Raw genomic sequence first — 24,019 nt, 5'->3', positions numbered from 1 at the left:
AGGGTGGGATAATCTGTTTGTCATTATTTTTTGTTCACTCACTGGCCAGGGTTTCTCTCATTCTTTTGCTACTACTACTGCGTAGAGCGCAGAGAGAGAGAGAGCTCTGCCTCAGCAAAAATGGCAGAAACCCTAAGAATTCAGGCCCCCTCTTCTGTGGGTTTCTGCAACATGCATGGGTACCCTAGGTCCCTTCCCAGGACCCTCCTTTTCAAGAATTTTGCAGGCCTTCGACCCCAATTGATGAGAGCGTCATCAAATTTGATCCGTACTGGAAGCTGTACTAGAAGTCGGGGTATCTCTTATTTCAAAGGAAATTGCAGACTATCAGTTATCGCCATGGCTTCTGAAGGTCAATAATCTTCCTTCCTTCTTATTCTTATTGAGCTCCATTTCTGGAAAATTGCCTCCAGAATGATGGTAAATGAATAAATAAATATTTCTGGAAAATTGCCTCCGGTGGTAAATGAATAAATACATGCACTAAGGAAAAAAATGAATAACAGCCGCTGAAGAAAGATGTTTATAATTTACGAGCTACTCTCTGGAATCGGTTTAGTGACAGAATTGGTAAATGCTAGATGTGTTTCCTTCCATCTTTTGTTATGATATTACTTGTGTTGGGTGAATTCTTGTGCTGTCTTTGGGTACTTTACAAATAAGTAAACGCAAATTTGTTGAGTGACAGCAGTTAATTCCAAATTAGATAGATTCTACTGTTTAGTTTTCCTCTAATTATGTAAATGTTTCCAGACTAAGTTTTGTTCCGTCGTTGTAAGAGATTTTACCAATTATAGAGTTAACATGAATTTTATAATTTAAAAAATTTGAAGGGGGTTCACTGTTTTCCCCTGAATTTGGCAATAGTTTGCACATGTTGTGTTGGTACTGGCCATATTTTCTGAATTTTATGAAAGTTTTGTGCTGTTGCTATGAACGTCAGTCTTGAATTTTAGGTAATTATGAGTGTAGCTGTTCTTCATAAGATGGACAATCAGTTTACCACATTGTACTTTTGGACACTCTATTTGTAAAATTTTCATTTCATGTATCTTTTTGGTTTATGAAAATTAACTATGGCTTTATTCAAGCATCACTGACTTGTCCTATGTTGCTTAGGATGATGGTTATAGCGACAACTTTTGTTAGGTGTTTGTTTGTTTTTATTTTTTGACTTGATTTTCTTGGGGGCCTTCTCAGTTTGGTATACTCTTGTGTTACTCCCTTAAAGAATGTGGCCTTATTGTATTGTAAATTTGGACCCAATATACTCGTACCCTACAATGCAAGCCACGAGTTTTCTTCCTTATACTGATGGATACGTTTCAGTTGACCCAACAAGCATGTATTCTGCTAATATCTGCCGCCCCATTGTAGCATCCATGTATGACCCCTCAAACAAAACAGCCCTTTTCCTTTTCAAATGTGTGTGTATGTGCGCGTGCATGCATATTTTGTGTATCAGGTAACTAAATGTTGGATACAATTCAAGGGCCTCCTGTAAAGTCTCATATTGCTGTTGAAGAGGCATGATTAACTTTGGACTTTCAAATTGGACTAGTACACTAACACTACTAGTTGTTAATATCCTAAGGAGAAAACGAGTTGGATTTAATTATAAATGCACTACATTTGCAGCAACAGGTTTTATCAGTTGAGATGCTCTCAACCATGTGAAAACCATGATTTGATTTTTCTCAATTATAAATTTTTAGTTCGACCAACGAAACCAATGTAATTTATGACTTCAAGTTTATTGATAAATAACTTTCCTCACCCTGGTATCTCCATATTACTGTTGACATTTAAGGCTAAGAAAGGAAAGCTATAGTTTGGAAGCAAGGTATGAGTCATAACTAGAACTTTAAGGGACATTTTGGGCCGTGCCTTTAGGTTTTTTTTTCTTGTACTATTATAGAACAGGGGAACCATATATATATATATATATAAGTTAGTTGAAGGAGAGGCTCAAATAGGGCAAGGGGTAGGCCCAAAAAGACATGATTGGAAGTAGGGAAAAAAGATATGGGCTCTTATGGCCTCATTGATGGTATGACCTTTAATAGAGCAGAATAGTGGACTAGGACTTGTATAGCCGATGCCAATTAGTTGAGAAAAGGCTTTGACGACGACGATGATGATAAGTAAAAAGTTTATATAAGGTTGCACCCTTTTTTTTGTTTTTTTTGAGAATGTTAACTTTGTATTAATAAAAAGGAATTTACATGAAGAAAAAGCTATCTATGGCATCCCACATATTGGGTGCTCAAAATACTATGTAAAGAAACAGAAAGAGCAAATATGCTCAGGGGGAGAGAGACTACATCCAAAAAAGGAGAAAGAAGTGAGTGTTCAAGGTAAAGAGTACAATGCTAGTGGAAGAGAGAAACAAATGTAAAATGAGGATGATGCTGAGGAAGTCCTCAAAATTATATGGTGGAGTTTGCTGTTTTGTCTATGTTTTAGTTGGTGAGCAGCAGCTAAGATGGGCAAGATGCTTGTGGGGAGAGTTGCAGATGCTTGAAATCAGTAACCCGAGAGGCTAATTGTTTAAGTCCTTGCTCGCTAGCAGTCTGCTGTCTTCAGCGATGTAGAAGGCCGAAGATCTTGTAGTAATCGACGATGGGGAAGCAGGTGAAGTTGGTATCTGAGAGACTTGTTCAAAGTCTGGGGGCATGGAGGCTATGAAAGAAAGAAGAATTGAAGAAGAGAAGAGGAGCAGAGACCATAAGTTAATGAGGCGATAGAGAAGCTACAAGAAGCAAAGAAGATATGCTTTTTATTTTTCTTAGTAGGCAAACTAGAGGAGAGAGGAGGTGAGTGAAGGGGGTTGCAAGGAGCAGAGGGATAAGGGAAAGAGCATATGATTGTCTGAGGGGGTATGAAGTGGAGAAGAAGACACAGAAGAAATGATCTGATGGGGGAGAGAAGAAGAAATGATCTGATGGTTGATGAGAGACGAGGGGTGAAGACAAAGAAAAAGAGGTAGAAGAAAATTGTTGTACGTCATTTTTGACGTACTTACATCCCAAGTGCAAATAAAGAGAGAGCCAGTGACGATCTGGTCTTGCTGGTACCCAAGACATCGTCAGACTAAGAGAACACTGCACAATAAGCCTAACACTTGGCAACTTTAGAAAAAGTACTATCACACCACAAAGAGACCTTATAACTACAGCCCTATGATTGGGGCTTCAAAACAGTACCAGACCACCATCGTTGCATCTAGAACGTTAAAAAACCCCTAGGGACCAAATTTGGGCTCAATCGGACCTCCCAGGAACATTTTGGGCCCAAATTACCTCGAATGGGTAGGTTGTATACTATTGTGGTATGGCCTCACCGAACTAGTCCCCAATCATGGAGGCCGTGATCTTCACATCTCGAGATGACCTGCAAACACCCACATGTCGCTCGTTTGGAGTGGGAGCAAGCTCAAATTCAGACACAAGTTAAGTCTTGACGACCCGGTCATTTTGGCATATGGCATGCGTCGTGACATGACCTAGAATCAAAGTTTTTTTTAGAGAGAAGATGAGCTAGAAACCATGAAAATCAGAGGTTTTGAAGAAAAGACATCTCGAACTTCGTAAAGCAATAAACTTGAGATCTGTACATCGGATCATCGTAAAGACAAGTCCGATGAGACCGTATCAAGAAGGGCTACAAGTTGGTATAACTGTTACACTCAATCTAAGGTCAGATAAATCACAAATTCCAAGGATGAAGAAAACAAGATCACTTGGTCGTCGGAATCCCTTTTTCTGGCGATCTCCCGAAATCAGAAAGTACTTCAAGCAAGAACCAAAACGGATAAAAATTGGTGCAAAACGACTGTGGATGTCTTCTCTTTAATTTGCAATCAAAATAAAGACTCGAAACACCATGGATTGCGTTGTATTGATGGCCAAAAGTTCACGATCTAGCTGGATTTCTACTCCTTGGGAAAAAGTCCGCCTCAAGACGATTAAAAGACTCAAACTCTTCAGAATCAACAAGCATCAAGACTACGATGATCGATTGTCTAAATCACCGTCACAAGCATCCGAAAAAGCTTCCAAGATCTGACATTGGCGAAAGGCCCCTTAGAGAGGGACGGTTTCGTCATTAGCATAAAAGGTTTAAGGGGCATTTTGGTCTTTATTCCTAAATTCGGGATTTTATTGTAATTTATTTTAATTGTTTTTAAGCTTAGTTTTGAGCATCCACCCCTGTTCGATGGGTCCTCTATATAAACAAGCTTAGGTCAATTGTAAAAGGGCCGGATCATTCATTAATGAAATAGAGACATTAAGCTCGTTTCTACTCGTTTTTTGTTGGATACGATGCCAAAGAGAGAGAAACTACCCCTAGCCCACCTTAGTCGTGCGGTTTCGTTCTCTCTCTCCCTCTTCTTTCTTTCTTCTCTCTCTTCACTCGTTGCTTGCCTTGCGCAGTAATTTGTGACTGCGGAAAGATGCATGGTCCCGTCCCTTTCCCCCTTCCATCTCTAGCATAAACGCAGCAAGCCTGTGGCATCACATAGCGTCCTGCTATTCGACATACGCTTGATTAAAAACCTTTCAGAGTCAGCCCAAGGGTTCCAACCCTCAGACCATCGCTCTAACTTTCTCTCAGTACAGTCGAGTTGAGTTGTGAGAGACGTATACGCTCTCTCCCTCAGTCACTTGGGAGGAGTCTGTCTGAGACAAGATTCGAGAGAGTTTGAGTCCTACGGTTGCCCTGATCGCCTGAGCGCATAGCGCTTGCATGGATAGGGGGGTCCTCGCCACCTTTCTCTCTTATCCATTCTTTTTGTCAGCCAGCCCTTGTTCGAATGAGTCACTATAGAGGAGTTGGACAAAAACCCCTATCGGGCGTTCAAGTCAGGCATGGAGTAATTTAGATGCACTCATGGCAAGCTTCTAGACTCATCCCTTATTCCTCCTCTTGAGGAGATAAAAGATAGGTGTAAAAGTGTAAACAGAGGAAGCATTGGGAGCAAAGAGAGAAAAGAGAGTCATCCCATACATATGTTAAAAAGAATTACAAAAATTTGGACGGGCCTCAAAAAGTCCATAAAATCGAAAGAAGCCACTAAAAATGGTCAAGAGCATCGCGCATCTTTTCCTTCAGCTCCTGTGCCCGCTCCTGCGCAACCTGTTTTCGCTCCTCGAGACGGGAAATGTCGTTAGTGACTGCCTTGGACAAATCAAGGACCACCCTCGTCTCGGAACTCAGCTACTTCAGTTGTCGAGACTTTTGGAGTATCACCTCCTGATGCTGGCTCCGTCGGGTCTTCAAATCAGCCGCGCAGACTTGCAACATCGCAATCTCATCCTCTATAGCCAGGATCTGGCTAGAGAACCCGTCTCTTCCTCTACGAGGCGAGCTTGATGAGAAATGAGCAAGTCCTTCCTCTTCTCATGGCCCTTCATGTGAGCCTGCTACTTAGCCAAGCTCTCCTTCAAAGCAGTCAGGCGCGTCTCATGAGACGCCTAACCTCATTCTTGCATAGAATAGCCTCGGCTCCCCAATCCGCAAGACTTCGCAACAACCCCTTTAGCTAGTCGAAGGTCCCCTCATCAGAATACACGACCTTTAAGCTAGCCGCGCAAGCCTCAACAACTTCTATCTCTCCTGGAGGTCAGAAAGAGCACACTCCCTAATCCCTTGGAGACCCGATCGAAGCATGCACCTCACAGCAAGTGCCTTAAAACTCGGTGCTGACAGAGGCAGGGTTGAAGAACCAATTGCAGCAAGTGGAGGAACATTGAGAGCTGAATCCCTAACCATGAGAGCCAGAGATTCATGGAAGACGGCGTGAGGCTCAGACGAAGACTCTTCAGCCTGCGTCCTTGAAGCAGGCACCTCCGAACCCAATGGTGCCGCCGGCGCCGAAGAAGGAACTTCTGAGTCAGATTTTGCTCTTAACTCCACTTCTGAAACAACTGGAGTAGACACTGCTGAAGTTGCCACCCCAGCACTCGGGACCTCATCCACAGTCTTGACATCAACCGGAGTCGACATCGCGGGAGGCGGAGTCGAGATTGTACAAACCTCCACTTTCGCATGCTTAATAGGAGGAGCTGGCGGTGACGCATCTGCAATGGACAAACCCCTCTTATTTGAGTGGGTGCCCTTCTTCGAAACCACGGGGGCTGACTTGGGATCCTTTGACCCTTTTCTCTTTTCCCTCTCTTACCTCTTTTCCCCCTCTCTTAGGGATACACTTCTCAGCCCTCTACCTGCAGGAGTTCTCTGGCCACGTTCGGGCCTAGCGGTTAGGCCAGAGCCCGGGCCACTTACTGTCGGGGCATCCAGGCTCCGGACTGATCTTCCTTCGCAGCCCGAGATCGTATCTCCCTTGGTCTATCTAAAGATGGAACCGAGATCATCAAACAAGGACTTTGTCTTGCCCTCCAGAGACAAATACTCCAGGCCAACATCGTCCTTCTCCAAAGAATGTGGCTTGACAAGCTCTCTCCAGTTGGCAGGATACTAGCTCAGTTCAAAAATCTGGGAGAAGGAATGGGGAGTGAAGCGTTTCCCAACCTTGTTGTCACACTTTGTGCTGTTGACTGCCTGCCATGGGTGGTCGGAGCGCCAGTACATGCGGTTGGTAGCATCCCACCACCATCGATAACTCTCTGTCGCGGAACCCACGCGATCATAACGAGGGATCAAAACTTGTTCAGCCCTGTGAGGAGAAGGCAAGTCTCCCACGCTGTCCTCATGTCGAGCTCGGTCCATGCCTCACGACTTGGGCTAGGGGCCTCATGACAGTGCAGCGCCCCCCTTTTTCCCGTACTTCTTCTCGAAGGAGGACGTAAAGCAGCACCCTTGATCCAGGCCATGCTGACGCGCGAAGCGATGAGGGAAGTAGCCCTCTAGCTTTCTATCTCCCACACCTCTGTATGGAAGGATGCAATCTCTCACGCTTACGAGGTACATGGCCTCCTTTGTCTCCGTGGTCGCTCCGTTGAGGACCCCACTGAAAAAATCAATGTACACATTGTCAGTAGGGCCACCTACTAGAAAGAGGCTTCCACTGGTAAAGAAAGGGGCATTAATCAGAAGCCCACATGCCTCCTCCGGCTCCCTAAACACAGCCTTCATCCAGGCAATTTTCAGCATGTAGGGACAGGCGGCATCTGCGAGACTTCTATTAGTCTCGTATGTCCCAGGGAAGTATGCTGAAAGCCACCCAAGAACATAGTGGACTAGGAAGCTCGTTGTGAAGCGCCTGGGAAAGCCCTTACCTGGTAGGACCTCGCTCTTGATCGCCTTCGAGGGACCCTTGCCGTGCGCAATAGAGCCCAGCCCGTGGTAGATGCTGCACATAACAGATTGTGTCAATGCAAAAGCCTCCCCTTGGGCCATCATGCAAGCCACGTAGAAGCAGCCCGGCCGGATGATGTATTCCCTCGCCCTTAGCAGAGCAAAGTTGCACAAGAAAAGGACCAAGTAAGCGGCCAGGTACACACGGTCCTTCTCCCCTCGCTTGAGAGGGGTAATTGTTCTTTTTGAGGCCTTTATTGCCTCTGCTCTCAGCACCTCGTCTGTCCACCAGGCACTCGAACTAGTGTCTTCGCCATCTTGGTGGTCATCATGGAAATTGTCTCTCCATGCTTCGAAATGTACCCCTCTGGACTTGAGTTTGGTCTCCGAGTGCAAGAGCTGGTAAATCTCAAACAACTCACGGAGACCCGAAGGGGCTGGCTTGCTGTTAATGAATTGATTCCAAAAAATAGCCCCGTTGCTACGTACAAATTCTTCGTACATCTGCCCAGCATAGGCAAACCACCCATGAAATAAAAGTCCAAGGGGATGATTCCTGCCTCACCTTCGTCCAAAAGCTAGCTATTGGTCCTATAACGCCATGTCTCTAACAGAGCTTTGATGGTGTTGAAGCAGCGGTCATAATAACCAGCCGAGCACTGGTACGCTGCAGCTAGCCCGCACCCTCTCAAAATACTAGCATGAAGATTGAGGACATCAAATGTCCAAGTGCTGTACCTTGACATATATTGGTGTTCTCCCTCAAAATGAAGAGCTCTAGGGGCCCAGTGAAAGTTCGCCTTGGCCAGCATCCTCTTCCCCAGCGTGGGCAAATTCTCACTGGAACCGAAATTCCTATGAAGAGCATGATAAAGTGGCACACCATCCCTTCGAATGAGAGGCTCCCCGCCAGCATCTTCATACCTACTGAGCTGAGCATCTTCTCCGACGTAGGTGATGCTTGGAGGCCACTTTATCTCTTGAGAGGGTGCGAGGGCCCTAAGAGAAGTCCCTCTAGCAAGAGAAATACCGGTATAAGAATTGTTTCCCAATTCCCCCTCATGGGGCAGTCTGTTCATGTCTAGGATTTTCATTGCAAAGAACTGAAAAAGAGAATAAGCAAAAAAAATAAAATTGTGCAATAAAATGTACATGTGCAAATTCGAGTACACGCAAGAACAAGCGCGCACACATCTCTGTTCGCCCAAACAGTGCGCCCACTTCCGACTACAACGCCACTCATCTCAGGTACGCAATACTCCCTCTCGACCCACACAAACTTTGGATCTTCCCCAAGGGTTTAGCACACACTCACGCACCACTACATCGAGTAGCTAGGCGAGCTATCTTTCTTGCGCTATCTGCACACACGGGACCCTTAGAGGTCAAAAGCCAAAAAAAAAAAAAAAAACGGGGGTCTTTGTGAAAACCAGAAAATGGTGCGCACCCTAAGAGCCCAAATGAAAGCTCGAAAAGGGCATTCGAACCATTCAAGCCAGACAGTCGACATAGACCCCTCAGGGCAAAACAAGTCTCCTAGTCCATTTCTTATCCCTGCCATCAAAGAGGGATAAGAACCGAGCACAGAAGGAAAGGAGAGCGAAGCAAACCAAGAAAGGGCAAGAAGCACAAGCCACAGAGAAGGAGGATTCAAACTAAAAAGGAAGATTTTATTTCATGACCAAAGAAGCGATTACAAACCTGTGGTTACATTAATTTGCAGCTTCAAAAGAAAAATTGATCCGTTCTGAAATGAATCTCCTATCTAGAGATCCAACCTCTAAAATCGTCGTCGCCTCCTGCAGCAGTAGTGTCGACCAAGACGAGGGGTCATTCTTTTCCCAAAAAAAAGGACCATAAAAGTAATGAAAATAACCTCTTGCTCCTTTTCACCCTCGAGTGAAGGCAAAGAACCATGAGGTAGTTAAGGGAACCATTAGGATCAAGGCCGAGGACCCCCAAGATCTTATGCATAGCCTTGGACCTTGCTCTTGGGATCTCAAGCAAACAGTAGAGATCTGAAGGCACAAGCCCACCATCCAGCGAAGGTCCATCAACACTTTCGCAAGATCAAGCATCTTCACTTAGGAGTGCAACACTCAGACGCACTTCAAGACCTGAGGCTCGAAAGCCAGCCTCAGCAAAAGGCATGGCCTTCCAGACGAAGGCTTCAAGAAAAGAGAGATCTTTTTCTTCCCCTATACAAAGAAAAGAAACAGGAAATAAAGAAGCTTCTCGAACATAAGGAATTGCCCTCACGCTCTCTCTGCCTAGCCCTTTTTGTAAACCACAAGCCCGTCATAAAAGCACTTCGCTTCCCAAGCAGCGCTTCGTTCGACCAAACGGACATGTGTCACTATGACAGTGCCTCGATCGACTGCCAGTCAAGTCTTCCGCCGCCTCACCTCCCTGGCGTCATTTTCGAAGGATCACCGGTCAAATCCTCTGCCGCTGCACCTCCCAGGCGTCACTTTTGATGAAATCACGAGAAAATCTTCTGCCTTCCAGGTGACATTTCCTCGACACATGGACATGTCATCAAAACGACCCGCCTTCCTTGGCAATATTTCACCTCCGCACGGATGCATTCCACCTCTCAAAGTCCCATTTCGATAATCAGCGGCTCATAAACAAAAAAGCGCTCCTTGCGCTCATACAATGGCACGATTGTGTCACACTTCTGTCCCCCGACACCTCATCCACAGTGTTCATTGCTCCGGTGAGCCCTATCCAAGCAGGGCCCCTCCAAAGAAAGAATCCCTGAGAAAGAAAAGAAACAGAAAAAAGAAAATCGGACACGGTGAAAACCCACAAGGGCACCATGAGTAAAAATGACAGGTGGGCATGGCTATGAAGCCATGAGTAAAAGTGTCTTGAAAAACAAAAAAAAACGGGCATGGCGAAAACCCGCAAGGGTGTCATGAGTAAGAATGAAAAAATAAAAGGCAGACGTGACCTCGAAATCACGAGTAAAAATGCCTCAATAAAAGGAGTTGGCGAAAACCATGCTGGTGGCACCACTCCTATCCAGTTCAAGTGAAAACCCAAAAAGGCGGTTGGATTAAAATAAACAGGTTGATGCAACTGCTGCCCATGAAGAAGAGGACCTCAACCAACTGCAAGCAAGAAAATCGCAAAAGCGCAGAGTAAAATTCAGATCGATCTTTCCCCAAAAAAACAACAGAGTGGGATCAAGCGCTCACCAAGGGCACCCACAAAAATTTTGGCCCCAGTTCCAAAACAAAATTTTGGCCCCAGTGCCAAAACAAAAAAATTCCTGCCCCAGTGCCAAAACAAAAATTATGGTCCCAATGCCAAAACAAAATTCCGGCCCCAGTGCCAAAACAAAATTTTCGGTCCGAGTGCCAAAACAAAAAATCCGACCCTAAACCCTAAACAAAGCTTAGCATGGTCCCCCCCTCAAGGATTAAAATAAACAGGTTGATGCAACTGCTGCCCATGAAGAAGAGGACCTCAACCAACTGCAAGCAAGAAAATCGCAAAAGCGCAGAGTAAAATTCAGATCGATCTTTCCCCAAAAAAACAACAGAGTGGGATCAAGCGCTCACCAAGGGCACCCACAAAAATTTTGGCCCCAGTTCCAAAACAAAATTTTGGCCCCAGTGCCAAAACAAAAAAATTCCTGCCCCAGTGCCAAAACAAAAATTATGGTCCCAATGCCAAAACAAAATTCCGGCCCCAGTGCCAAAACAAAATTTTCGGTCCGAGTGCCAAAACAAAAAATCCGACCCCAGTGTCAAAACAAAATTCCGGCCCCAGTGCCAAAAAATTCCGGCCCTAGTGCCAAAAAATTCCGGCATCAGTGCCAAAAAATTCCGGCCCCAGTGCCAAAACAAAGCTTAGCATGGTCCCCCCCTCAAGGATTGTGCTGACGCCGGTGATAGAGAAGAAAATATTTTGTTGAGAGGAAATAAACACGTCTTAGTAAGGATTCGAAAAATGAACTTCGATGACAAAATCACATTTCGAATGTTGCACTTCTCGCTTCTCTCTAAGCGAAACATCCATCGAGGCAAGTTGTATGTCATTTTTTACGTACTTACATCCCTAGTGCAAATAGAGAGAGAGCTAGTGACGATCTGGTCCTGTCGGTATTCAAGACATCGTCAGACTAAGAGAACACTGCACAATAAGCCTAACACTTGGCAACCTTGAAAAAAGTACTATCACGCCACAAAGAGACCTTATAACTACAACCCTGTGATAGGGGCTTCAAAACAGTACCAAACCACCGTCGTTGCATTTAGAACGTCAAAAAACCCCTAGGGATCAAATTTGGGCTCAATCGGACCTCCCAAAAAGATTTTGGGCCCAAATTACCTCAAATGGGTAGGTTGTATACTATTGTGGTGTGGCCTAACCAAACCAGTCCCCAATCATGGAGGCGGTGATCTTCACATCTCGGGATGACCTGCAAACACCCACGTCGCTTGTTTGGAGTGAGAGCAAGCTCAAATTCGTACACAAGTTAGGTCTCGACGACCCGGTCATTTTGACAAATGGCATGCGTCGTGACATACCCCGAATCAAAGTTTTTTTTAGAGAGAAGATGAGCCCGAAACCATGGAAATCAGAGCTTTTGAAGAAAAGACATCTCGAACTTCGTAGTGTAATAAACTTGAGATCTGTATATCGGATCATCATAAAGACATGACCGATGAGACCGCCTCACGAAGGGCTACAAGCTGGTACAACTGTTACACTCAATCTAAGGTCATATAAATTGCAAATTCCAAGGATGAAGAAAACAAGATCACCCGCTCGCCGAAATCCCTTTTTTCGGCAATCTCCCGAAATCAAAAAGTACTTCAAGCAAGAACCAAAACGGATAAAAATTGATGCAAAATGACTGTGGAAGTCTTCTCTTTAATTTGCAATCAAAATAAAGACTCGAAACACCATGGATCGCGTTGCATTGACGACCAAAAGTTCACAATCTAGTCGGATTTGTACCCTCTCTGGAAAAAGTCCGCCTGAAGACGATTAAAAGACATCAAACTCTTCAAAATCAAACAAGCATCAAGACTATGAATGATCGATTGTCTCAATCACCGTCACAAGCATTCAAAAAAGCTTCCAAGATCTGACAATGGCGAAAGGCCCCTCAGAGGGATGGTTTTGTCATTAGCTCAAAAGGTTTAAGGGGCATTTTGGTCTTTTTCCCAAATTCGAGATTTTATTGTAATTTATTTTAAATGTTTTTAAGCTTAGTTTTGAGCTTCTACCCCTGTTTGGTGGGTCCTCTATATAAACAAGCTTAGGTCAATTGTAAAAAGGTCGGATCATTCATTAATGAAATAGAGGAATTTAGCTCGTTTCTACTTGTCTTTTGCTCCTAACCCTTGGATCCAACGCCAAAGAGAGGGAAAACATTTCAAAGCGAGAAACTACCCCTAGCCCACCCTAGTCGTGCGGCTTCATTCTCTCTCTCCCTCTTCTTTCTTTCTTCCTCTCTTCACTCATTACTTGGCCCTCACAGTAATCTTTGTTTGCAGAGCATCACATAGCGTCCCGCTATTCGACATACGCTGGAATAAAAACCTTTCAGAGTCAGCCTAAGGGTTCCAACTCAGACCATCCCTCTAACTTCCTCTTCGTACAGTCGAGTTGAGTTGTGAGAGACGCATACGCTCTCTCCCTATGTCACTCAGGAGGAGTCTTCCTGATTTGATAGTCAAGAGAGTTCTAATCCTTTGGTTGCCCAGATCGCCCGAGCGCATAGCGTTTGTGCAGATAGGGGGATCCACACCACCTTTCTCTCTTATCCCTTCTTTTTGTCCGATAGCCCTCGTTCAAGCGAGTCACTATAGAGGAGTACAATCGAATCCACATTGCAGTTTCCAGCGCGAGAGAACGAAGCGGCATGTTAAAAAGTCTGAGGAGAGTTCGTGTCCAAACACACTGGCAGACATCTGGAGGGGCTTCGTAACTGTTCTAAGAGGGCAAATTCCCCGGGAGTGTCCCGAACCCCAAAATGATGAGGTAAGCGCCTAAATGCACCTCTGTCGTAAAATATCTCTCTTTGTTGGTTCCTATCCGCACATAGGAGAGCACGCATGCGCACACTCACAAATCGTGCAAGGCGCGTGGACCCTCCGCCGTTGTTTGAGGGGATTTTTCCCACCGTACGCTTGAAAAAAAATCAGGTCCGACCAAAACTATCTAAGGGGAGAGATAAGATGAAAAGTGGGGGGAAAAGGTGGATAAGAGAAGAGGGGCAGAGATAGTGAGTTTAGGGAAATGTTTGGAATAAGGGGTATAGAGAGGATGGCCCCCTATATAAAGTGGCAACCTTAAAATGTAGAATTAAGGTGCACCACAAAAATCCATCGGAAAAGCCTGTTTTGATGTTAGAAAAACCTCTAATTGATCATCTCGACATCGAGATGTATGAATATGAAAACAGAAATTATTTTCGATTCCTAAAACTAGTGCATCTTGCAACACATTATCTGGACCATCCATTTTCAAGATTTTCATATGTTTATAGGTCTACTTGATTTGAAGCGTTTTTGGAGTTTAAAATTTTGTAGTTAGAGATGAAAATGGATTCTCAAGCCATCCTAAGAATTTTAGACACCAAAATTACATCTGTGATAAAATTTGGAGGTGTGCCTTTGATTGTTTAAGAATGTAATATACAAACCACACCCTATATATATATATATATACACATATTTATTTATTTATTTTTTACCCCATATGGCACTATTTAGTGGCAGCTTCTACACAGTTGGGTTCCAAAAGTGACCAACACAAAGGAGTTGCAATATTGTTCCTCACAAGCAGAGGAAGATTATAGTCCAAATCTTGTTTAGTGATCCATCCGTATTTGGCCCAAAAGCCCATACAAGAACTTAGGAAAATATTGCATTTCCATACCTACTTGGTGTGAAGTGTGCTAATCAGTGTTCAAAACCACTACTCGGAGAGAATACTTGGCCCAATGTTTCAAAAAGTGCTAGGCAGTGCCTAGGCAGCGGGGACGGGGGCTGTGGGGGGGGGGGGGGGGGGGGGGGTTCAGGCTGCCCAACACCCCCACTGCCCAAAACCTGGGCGGCTCAGTAGAAAGAAAAAAAATTGTCCTCTCTAAAATAGGCTCTAATGGGTTTTAGGTTTCAAATAAACCTAAAACCCACAATTTTATCCCTTTAGTATTAAAAAAATGATCAAAAAATGGCCTCAACGTGGGGCATTTCCGCCCTTGGGTGGCCGCCTAGGTGGGTTCCCGGGCGCCTAGGCTTGGGCGATGCGCCCAAGCCTTCTGGACTGCCTAGGCATTGGGCGGTCCGCTTTTTAAATCACTGACTCAGCCCATACCTGATCCAAGTACTCAGCCCAAGTAGGGCCAACTGGCCAAGTACTTTAGCAGCAAAAACAAACGTTAAAAAAATTATATAGAATATAAAAAATCTAAAAAATAAGAATTGTATGTTTAAAGTAAGATTAAGCAAAACACATCAAAATGAGATTAAAAAAGTAGTAAAAAAAAGTAGATTTTAAAAAATCAACTTGTGACTGTGGGGTATTTTTGAAAAATAATCCAAAAAAGATTGGAAAATGTAAAAATAGGTATTTAAGGCCAAAAAACTTTCCAATCTTTGTCAAAATGATAGAAAACGTAAAAATCATATTACAAATAAATTCCTTAAATTTTTGGATTTTTTATGATTTGGTTGTAATTTTTTAATATCCTTGAGTGGGACACCTAACTCCTGGAAACTTGTGCTCGTCAAGGTGGCGAGCTTGAGTACTCGACGGTCGAGTACTTGGAATCGAGTAGTCAAACACTAGTGCCAATGAACCTTCTTCTATTATTTGTATTGACTCCCAGTTAAAATAGCATAGCAATCCATATGTCATTCCTTTTGCTGCTACAAGGACTCCTAGTAGAGAACCTTATGAAATGATTGGGTGTTGTGAGTCTTGCAATGCCATGTTAGGCATTTCATTTTTTTTTTCTCCTATTTTCGGAAGAGATGAGGCATATTCTTTTCTCCTTTTTTCCCACTATTTCCTTTTTCTTCCCCCCTTATATAAAGTTGCAACCTTAAAACGTAGAATTAAGGTGCACCCCAAAAATTCATCGGAAAAGGCTGTTTTGATGTTAAAAAACCTCTAATTGATCTTCTCGACATTGAGATATATGAATATGACAAAAAAATTTTTCGGGTCTCAAAAATAATGCACCTTGCAACACATTATTTGGACTGTCCATTTTCAAGATTTTCATATGTTTATAGATCTACTTGATATGAAGCATTTTTAGAGTTTAAAATTTTATAATTAGAGATGGAAATGGATTCTCAAACCATCCTAAGAATTTTCGACACCAAAATTACATCTATGATATATATATATATATATATATATATAGGAAAAAGATATGGTCAGCAGCTTCATGTAGATAAGCTAAATGCACCAACGGCTCAAGATTGAATCTGGACCGATCTGACGATCACGGATGTCCAGTAGTGTTTTAATTTTAAATTTTTTTCTACAAATCCAAATCACTTGAAATTTTAGGCGTGTGTTATTAAAAAATAGGTGAATCTACGAAAAATATTGAAAAAACATTTTACATGAAAATAATTGACCAAAATACCCCTGAAACTTTGCAGGGTATTTTGATCAATTTTTTTCATGTAAAATATTTTTTAATATTTTTTCATAGATTCACCTATTTTTGAAGAACACACGCCTAGAATTTCAAGTGATTTGGATTAGTAGAAAAAAAATTAAAATTCAAACATTACTGGACACTACTAGACATCCGTGATCGTCAGATCGGTCCAAATTCAATTTGGGCCGTTGGTGCATTTAGCTTATCTACATGATGCTGCTGACCATTTATGTATATATATATGGTTATGTTAGGGTGCTCACACTATGGAGTAATTTATCATTGTACTCAACAAATTTTGGACACTTCTATACCATTGTTTTGTACATGGAGTATTTTTGTAATAAGGTATTTTTGGTCATTGGAGGGATGTGACGTCATCCACATGGGGTGTGAGATCACCCATATAGAGCACACTAGAGGCATTTAATGCTCCATGTGAGTAATGTCACGCTCTATGTAGATGACGCACACCCCTCCTAATGACTAAAATTACCCTTACTAAAAAAAAGCTCTGTATACAAAGCAAGGGTATATAATTTTCGAAAACTTGTTGAGTACAATGATAAATTACTCTATAGTGTGAGCACCCTAACATAAACCATATATATTATTTTATTTTATTTTACCTGATGTGGCACTATTTAGTGGCACATTCTACACAGTTGGGTTCCAAAAGTGACCAATACAAAGGAGTTGCAGTAATGTTCCTCACAAGCAGAGGAAGATTATAGTACAAATCTTGTTTAGTGATCCATCCATATTTGGCCCGAAAGCCCATACAAGATTAACTTAAGTAAATATTGCATTTCCATGCCTCCTTGGTGTGAAGTGTGGCAATCAGTGTTCAAACCACTACTCGGGACGAGTATTCGGCCCAAGTACTGTAGCAGCAAAAAAAAAGGTTTGAATTTTTTAATAACCCTGAGTGGGACACCCAACTCGAGGAAACTTGGGCTCGTCAAGGTGGCGAACCTGAGTACTCGGCCCAAGTACTCGGGACCGAGTAGTCGAACACTGATGCCAATGAACCTTCTTCTATTATTTGTGTTGACTCCTAGGTAAAATAACATTTCAATCCATATATGTCATTCCTTTTGCTGCTACAAGAACTCCTAGCAGTGAACCTTATGCAATGATTCTATCAAACCTACACAAGCTGATTGGGTGTTGTGAGTCTTGCAATGCCATGTCAGGCATTTCATTTTTTTTTCTTTCTTTTTTCAAAAGAGATGAGGCTTATCATGTTCTACTTAGCGTTGTGTTATTGCTTGTTGTCTTATTGTCTATTTAGGTAATGTTGTGATTACGATGAGGCACATCATGTTCTACTTAGCATGGTGTTATTGCTTGTTGTCTTATTGCCTGGCCATTCAGGTAGTGTTATGATTACTATAGATGTCAAGTTGCTCATGAGTGAAGTGTTTGAATCATTGAACATAAACTTGTATTCGAGTTGGAAAAACTCACTGAGTTAACTTGAGTTGTGACTTAGCCAACATGTGGGAATTCATTGGGGAAATTTTTCATAGCTTCAAAGATTGTTGGGCTCCACTTTATAAATTTGAGTTTCACTCTTTCCTGTCAGTTTTGGTTTCTAATGTCTTACCCAATGTCCGCCGACTTGTGCTAGTCGACTCAGACTCGCCCTAGTCACTTGAACTTGGGGGGTTGTTTGGGGTGTTTTGTGAGTCTGTGACACACTTCACAAAACACGGAATGATCATGTGGTCCCTAGTGTGAGGACATGGCTTCTTGGATAGTTTTAGGATCCTCTTCCAAGAGATACGTCTGAAAATTAGTACCAAAAATCAGTGACACTCATTCTTTTACCTATCTTTAGTTCTAAGTCTTCAGGGTTCTCATGTTCATCAACATTACATTTACTGTATGGTTCTTCATATTCAATAACTTGCTCATCAATAAATGCGTGTTAAAAAATTCTGCGTCCTTGGACTCTATAATCACATTAGATTCTAGGTCGAGAAATCTATAGCTTTGCCATATTCAGCATAGCCACAAATACACACTTAATCGATCTAGATCCAAGTTTGGGCCTCTTAAGGTCAAGGAGCCTTACCAAGGCTGCACAACCCAAACCTTGAGGAATCCTAAATAAGATTTCATTTTCTTTCCAAATTCATATGGTGTAGCATTAAATTTTGACTACAGTATCCGATTCAAAACATAACATGCTGACATTAAAGCCTCTCCCCATAAATTAGTAGAGAAATTTGAACTGATGAGCATGGCATTCACCGTATCCATACGTGTGCGATTCTTTCTTTAGCTAAAATATTACATTGTGGGGTATATGGGGCAGTAACTTGGTGAATAATTTCATTTTCCTTACAATATAAAAGTTAGTGGAGCAATATTCACCACCTTTATCACTTTTGGTAACCTTGATTTTCAAATTTAATTGGTTTACGGTTTCAGTTTTTTGTAAATTTTGAATTTCTCAAATACATAATCTGTATTTCTAATCAAATAAGCATAAGTGTATCTTGAGAAATCATCAATAAAGGTGACAAAGTACTTTCCACCATGGGTCTATAATTAAATGAAATCACAAACATCACAGTGTATCAACTCAAGTAACTTGGAACTTCTTTCCAATTTTCTTTGTGATATTTGATCGTGCACACACATTACAAAGACTATTTTCCAAACTCTCACATTTAGGAATAAGGTCTAAAGTATACTTAACGTTACCTAATCAGGCATATACACAAAAGACTAATCAAACGTATACACAGAAGAGGTAGTTGTTTCATTATTTGTAATGAGTTTGAACATGCCTTCAAAGGCGTATCCCATACCTACAAAGAGTCAATTCTTTGACAAGTAGAACTTGTCGGACTCAAAGACAGGTTTAAAACTAATCTTGTTCAAAAGGAATGCCGATGCTAAATTTCTCTAGACTTCGGCGGCATGGTACACATCCAAAAGGGTGAGGACTTTACCCAATGTTCAAAAATTAAATATTCAGAATAGAAGGCACTTGGAGGTACTAGATGGTCTTGCTCTCTTCGTAATGTTAAATGCCCTTGACTCGATAAAATTCTGAGATGCAATCGGTTTGGGCGAGTGCACTTCCAAGATACAGCCAGGATCAATATTTCACTACTTGAGTTACTAAGTTGCACTTGCAGTTACTCATCCAAAACCATAGCAGAATATATTCTAATTTGTATTTTCTAATTGATGCAAGTTTACCGGAGAGACTAAATTCCCATCATATCATAAAATATTTCTTCTCACAATAGAATTTTATTAAAGATAGTAGACTGCAAGTGTGAAGATTTACTTGACCACTCAGCTGAAACTTCCAAAATTTCAAGAAAACGAATGCACATATAGTCATAAGGCAGTTTCTAGTTCATCTCCTGGCAACAGTTCTGATGAGAGAGAATGGAAGAGATTTTCTGTAGTGAGGGTGAGTGAAATCAAAGGGGGAAAAAACCCTCATGTCAAAAGAAGATAAGGATCAAAAAGGAAAAAGTTGAGGTGAACCTCAAGGACCGAAAAAGAAAATTAGTCCATCAGATATGGTCTCATGATCATGTTAAGGAATAAGGGCCTCATGACCACAAAAGACTAAATAAATAATATAGTCCAAAAGGGAATATGGTTTTTTGAAACATGCAACAACAAAATTAACACATCCAAGACTTTCAAGAGCTCAGAAGGACTTGATCCAAACTCAAAACAGGAACCTGGTTTGGGGGTTCCTATTGGGGTTGTCTAAGGATGCTTTGACAAGGATTGGAAGTATGGGTTCTTGCCTGGCATTGATATTGTAATTTTGGGTAAATTTTGCTCTTTCAAATTTAAATTCATATTTCTTGGACTATTTTTTTTAATGCATGTAATATTGTATTTTATTTTTTTTGTGTTTCTAATTTTTCTGGTTTTTAATGATTTTTAATATTTTCCTCGATTTGTTTATTGTGCTTTTTGGATTCTGGGGGACTCGCTGCAGACTAATGCGAGTTAACTTGGACCAGTGATGGTCTGCATTCTACAGTTGAGCTACATTTTCAAACATTGGTCTCACCTCATGTTCTAAGTATATGAGTCAACTGCAGAGGGAAACTTTTGTTCTTCGAGGACAGGAATAAAGTTATAGGCACCTTGGACAGAATTCATTATCAATTTTCTTGTGCTGTTCAATATCAGTCCATAGATACGCCAATGACAAATTGCTTATTACTAAATTATTTATAAAAAAATTATTTTAAAAAATTGCATATTTTTAAAATATCATTCCACCCCACTAAGGATTACAGTGATAGTGATTGCTCTTTTCTTTGATATGTGCAGAAGCAAAACGTGCTGTGCCTCTCAAGGATTATAGGAATATTGGAATTATGGCTCACATTGATGCAGGGAAGACAACTACGACAGAACGTATCCTTTATTACACTGGAAGAAATTACAAGATCGGTGAGGTGCATGAGGGTACTGCTACAATGGACTGGATGGAACAAGAACAAGAAAGGGGCATAACCATTACTTCTGCTGCAACAACTACATTTTGGAACAACCACAGGATCAACATCATCGACACCCCTGGCCATGTGGACTTCACGCTCGAGGTGGAGCGAGCTCTCAGAGTCCTTGATGGTGCTGTCTGCTTGTTTGACAGTGTTGCGGGTGTGGAGCCTCAGTCTGAAACTGTATGGAGACAAGCTGACAAGTACGGGGTACCTAGGATATGCTTCGTCAACAAAATGGATCGTCTTGGGGCCAATTTCTTTAGAACAAGGGATATGATTGTCACCAACTTGGGTGCAAAACCTCTGGTCCTCCAACTTCCATTGGGTGCAGAAGATAGTTTTCAAGGAATTATTGATCTATTGAAGATGAAAGCTGTGGTGTGGTCTGGAGAAGAACTGGGTGCCAAATTTGCCTATGAGGATATCCCAGATGATCTCAAAGATTTAGCTCAGGACTACAGAACCCAAATGATTGATGCAGTGGTTGAGCTAGATGACAAAGCTATGGAGAATTACCTAGAAGGTATTGAACCGGACGAGCAAACTCTCAAGAAGTTGATAAGGAAGGGGACGATAGATAGCAATTTTGTTCCGGTTTTATGTGGTTCGGCTTTTAAAAACAAGGGGGTGCAGCCATTGCTTGATGCTATCGTGGACTATTTGCCTTCTCCACTTGACTTGCCTCCCATGAAAGGGACCGATCCTGAAGACCCAGAGCTAGTTATTGAAAGAACTGCCAGTGATGATGAACCTTTTGCTGGTTTAGCTTTCAAGATCATGAGTGATCCATTTGTGGGTTCACTCACATTTGTGAGAGTGTATGCTGGCGTGCTGACTGCTGGATCATATGTTCTCAATTCTAACAAAAACAAGAAGGAAAGAATCGGCCGGCTATTAGAGATGCATGCTAACAGTAGGGAGGATGTTAAAGCAGCATTGACAGGTGACATTGTTGCGCTCGCTGGATTGAAAGACACCATTACTGGTGAGACACTATGCGATCCAGACAAACCCGTAGTATTGGAGCGGATGGACTTTCCAGATCCTGTTATTAAAGTTGCAATTGAACCAAAAACCAAAGCTGACATTGATAAGATGGCAAGCGGCCTCATCAAGCTTGCTCAAGAGGACCCATCCTTCCATTTCTCAAGAGATGAAGAGATTAATCAGACTGTGATTGAAGGAATGGGAGAGCTCCATCTGGAAATCATTGTTGATCGATTGAAAAGGGAATTCAAGGTTTGTTCCCAGCATGCCAACACTCTTTGTTTATCTCCAATTATTAATTTTCCACTGGCTTTTGTGTGGTGAACTTGTGCGCGTGTGGCATGTCTTCCCCTTGTTCTTGCCTCCCGTCTTGCTCTTAGTTTGGTCACACCTCCCACACAGCATGTGCCAAATATTTGGGTTTCCCAGTAAAAAAGATAAGTAAAATTGCCAAATTTTCCTAAAATTTCAGTGTCTGAATAAGTCCCTATGTGAATTACTACACATTTATGTGATGATCTTTTGATCATGTCAATCAATGTACATCTAGGTTAAGAACTTATCTTTGTTTTTATACATTTTCAAGTGGTGGAATGACCAAACAGGATACTCACAAAACTAAAGTTTCCAAAGATTCTCATTAATATGATTCTATATACCAGTTTATTTGAAACTTACTGCGGTTAGGGCTGGCAATGGGCCCGGTGGCCCGGCCCAAAAAACGTATGGCTGTTCATGGCTCGAGGGCCAGGCTGGGGCTAGTGCCGACCTAGTTCTCGCCTAGCTCGGCCCTCTTTTTTTTTTTGTCTCTAGTTTTTTCCATTATTTTTCTTCGGCCCGGTCTGTCCTTAATAGAGCTAGGGCCGGGCCAGGCACAGCCCGTTGCCAGCCTTAACTGCGGTCTATATAATCTATGTGATCTAAATGGATACAGGTCGAGGCCAATGTAGGTGCACCACAAGTCAACTATCGTGAGAGCATATCAAAAGAATCTGAAGTGAAATATGTTCATAAGAAGCAGTCGGGCGGACAGGGCCAGTTTGCCGATGTGACCATAAGGTTTGAGCCCATGGAACCAGGGAGCGGGTACGAGTTCAAGAGTGCGATAAAGGGAGGTGCGGTGCCAAAGGAGTACATCCCTGGGGTGATGAAGGGGCTGGAGGAGTGCATGAGCAATGGCATCCTCGCTGGCTACCCTGTAGTTGATGTGCGTGCTGTCTTGGTTGACGGGTCATACCATGATGTGGATTCAAGTGTGCTTGCCTTCCAGCTGGCAGCTCGTGGTGCCTTCCGAGATGGTATGAGGAAGGCTGGACCAAGACTGCTTGAACCCATAATGAAGGTGGAGGTGGTCACCCCCGAAGAGCACTTGGGGGATGTCATTGGTGATCTCAACTCTAGAAGAGGACAGATCAACAGCTTTGGAGACAAGCCCGGGGGTCTCAAGGTACTTATAACCTCCTCTTTCTCTTATATCCCTCTTATGGTTTTTTTGTGTAAGAGTTACCTAATTTACCGATTTGGTACCGATCATTGATCTGATCTTGCCAAAGCATATGTAGCAACCTTTTTCTCATTTTGGCTAAGATATGTGATTGGTGTGAGTGCATGCACTCCATGTGTACATGTGTGCGAGTGAGGTTCATGTTTTTTATTATCATTATGCCCATATGACTGGGTTCGGTGCAGGTGGTGGATGCGTTGGTACCCTTGGCTGAGATGTTTCAATACGTGAGCACACTGAGGGGCATGACAAAAGGACGTGCTTCTTACACCATGCAGGTCGCGAAGTTTGATGTGGTGCCCCAACACATTCAAACCCAGCTCTCTAACAAAGACCAGCCTGTTGCTGCTTAAATCAATCTCACTCTCTCTCTCTCCATTTAAACCTGCTCCCTTTTAAAATTGTATATTTTATATATCCAAAATTTTGCGTTGCAGCCAAGCAGCTGTTTCTGATTATCATTTTTTATGTATCCCAAATTGTATATTCGGTTTATGATATAATTTGGGCTGAAGTTTAGCATGCAGCAGGCAGCAAAGGGGCACCTTAGACACTCTCAAGGGTCCCTATTCTATTAAGGGCAAGCTTTTTATGCTTTGCCTAGAACATAAAACTTACTTACTTCGTATCCAACCCTCCATTCATCCAACCCCCCATTCTGAATGGAGGGTTAACATTGCCCCAATGACAATGTCATGTCTCTACACCATTTTATTTTTATTTATTTTTTATATAAAATATTTTGACATCAAATTTTGGGCATCTAATTTTTTATTAAACTCGGACTTGTAAAAACTATATAAAAAAAATATTCTCAATAAAATAAAATGATCAAAATACAATTGAAAGTTTTAAGAGGTATTTTTATCATTATATTCTATTAAAAAATTAATTTTAATATTTTTAATAGGTGCACCCCAATGAGAAGATGATGTGTATCAAATTTCATATCCATACACTTTGCATTAAAAAAAATTTAAAAATAAAATACTTTGAGGTGTTGGATTTAGGATCAAATGGTGAGTGATTCACTTGAATAAAATTGGATGGTAGGAGAAACTTGGATCTTCTATGCTGTAGGGAAAGTATAGAAACCTTTCCCTTCTAAATGCTGCAGTGATT

At 42.1% G+C, this 24,019-nt stretch overlaps 1 protein-coding gene across 1 annotated transcript; it reads left to right on the top strand.

Annotated features, from left to right (window-relative positions):
- On the top strand, positions 1-23,419 carry SCO1 (Translation elongation factor EFG/EF2 protein). The gene is made up of 4 exons (XM_011626253.3): positions 1-352; positions 20,231-21,645; positions 22,328-22,840; positions 23,083-23,419. The coding sequence occupies exons 1-4, from the start codon at positions 121-123 to the stop codon at positions 23,248-23,250; spliced, it is 2,328 nt and encodes a 775-aa protein (XP_011624555.1). The 5' UTR covers positions 1-120; the 3' UTR covers positions 23,251-23,419.
- Positions 23,420-24,019: the final 600 nt, after the last annotated feature.

The sequence above is a fragment of the Amborella trichopoda genome, chromosome 13 (genome assembly GCF_054954075.1).
Source record: "Amborella trichopoda isolate Santa Cruz 75 chromosome 13, AtrichopodaSantaCruz75HAP2 v2.0, whole genome shotgun sequence".
In the NCBI taxonomy this organism is placed as follows: domain Eukaryota; kingdom Viridiplantae; phylum Streptophyta; class Magnoliopsida; order Amborellales; family Amborellaceae; genus Amborella; species Amborella trichopoda.
This window is presented reverse-complemented; position numbering and strand designations above follow the sequence as displayed.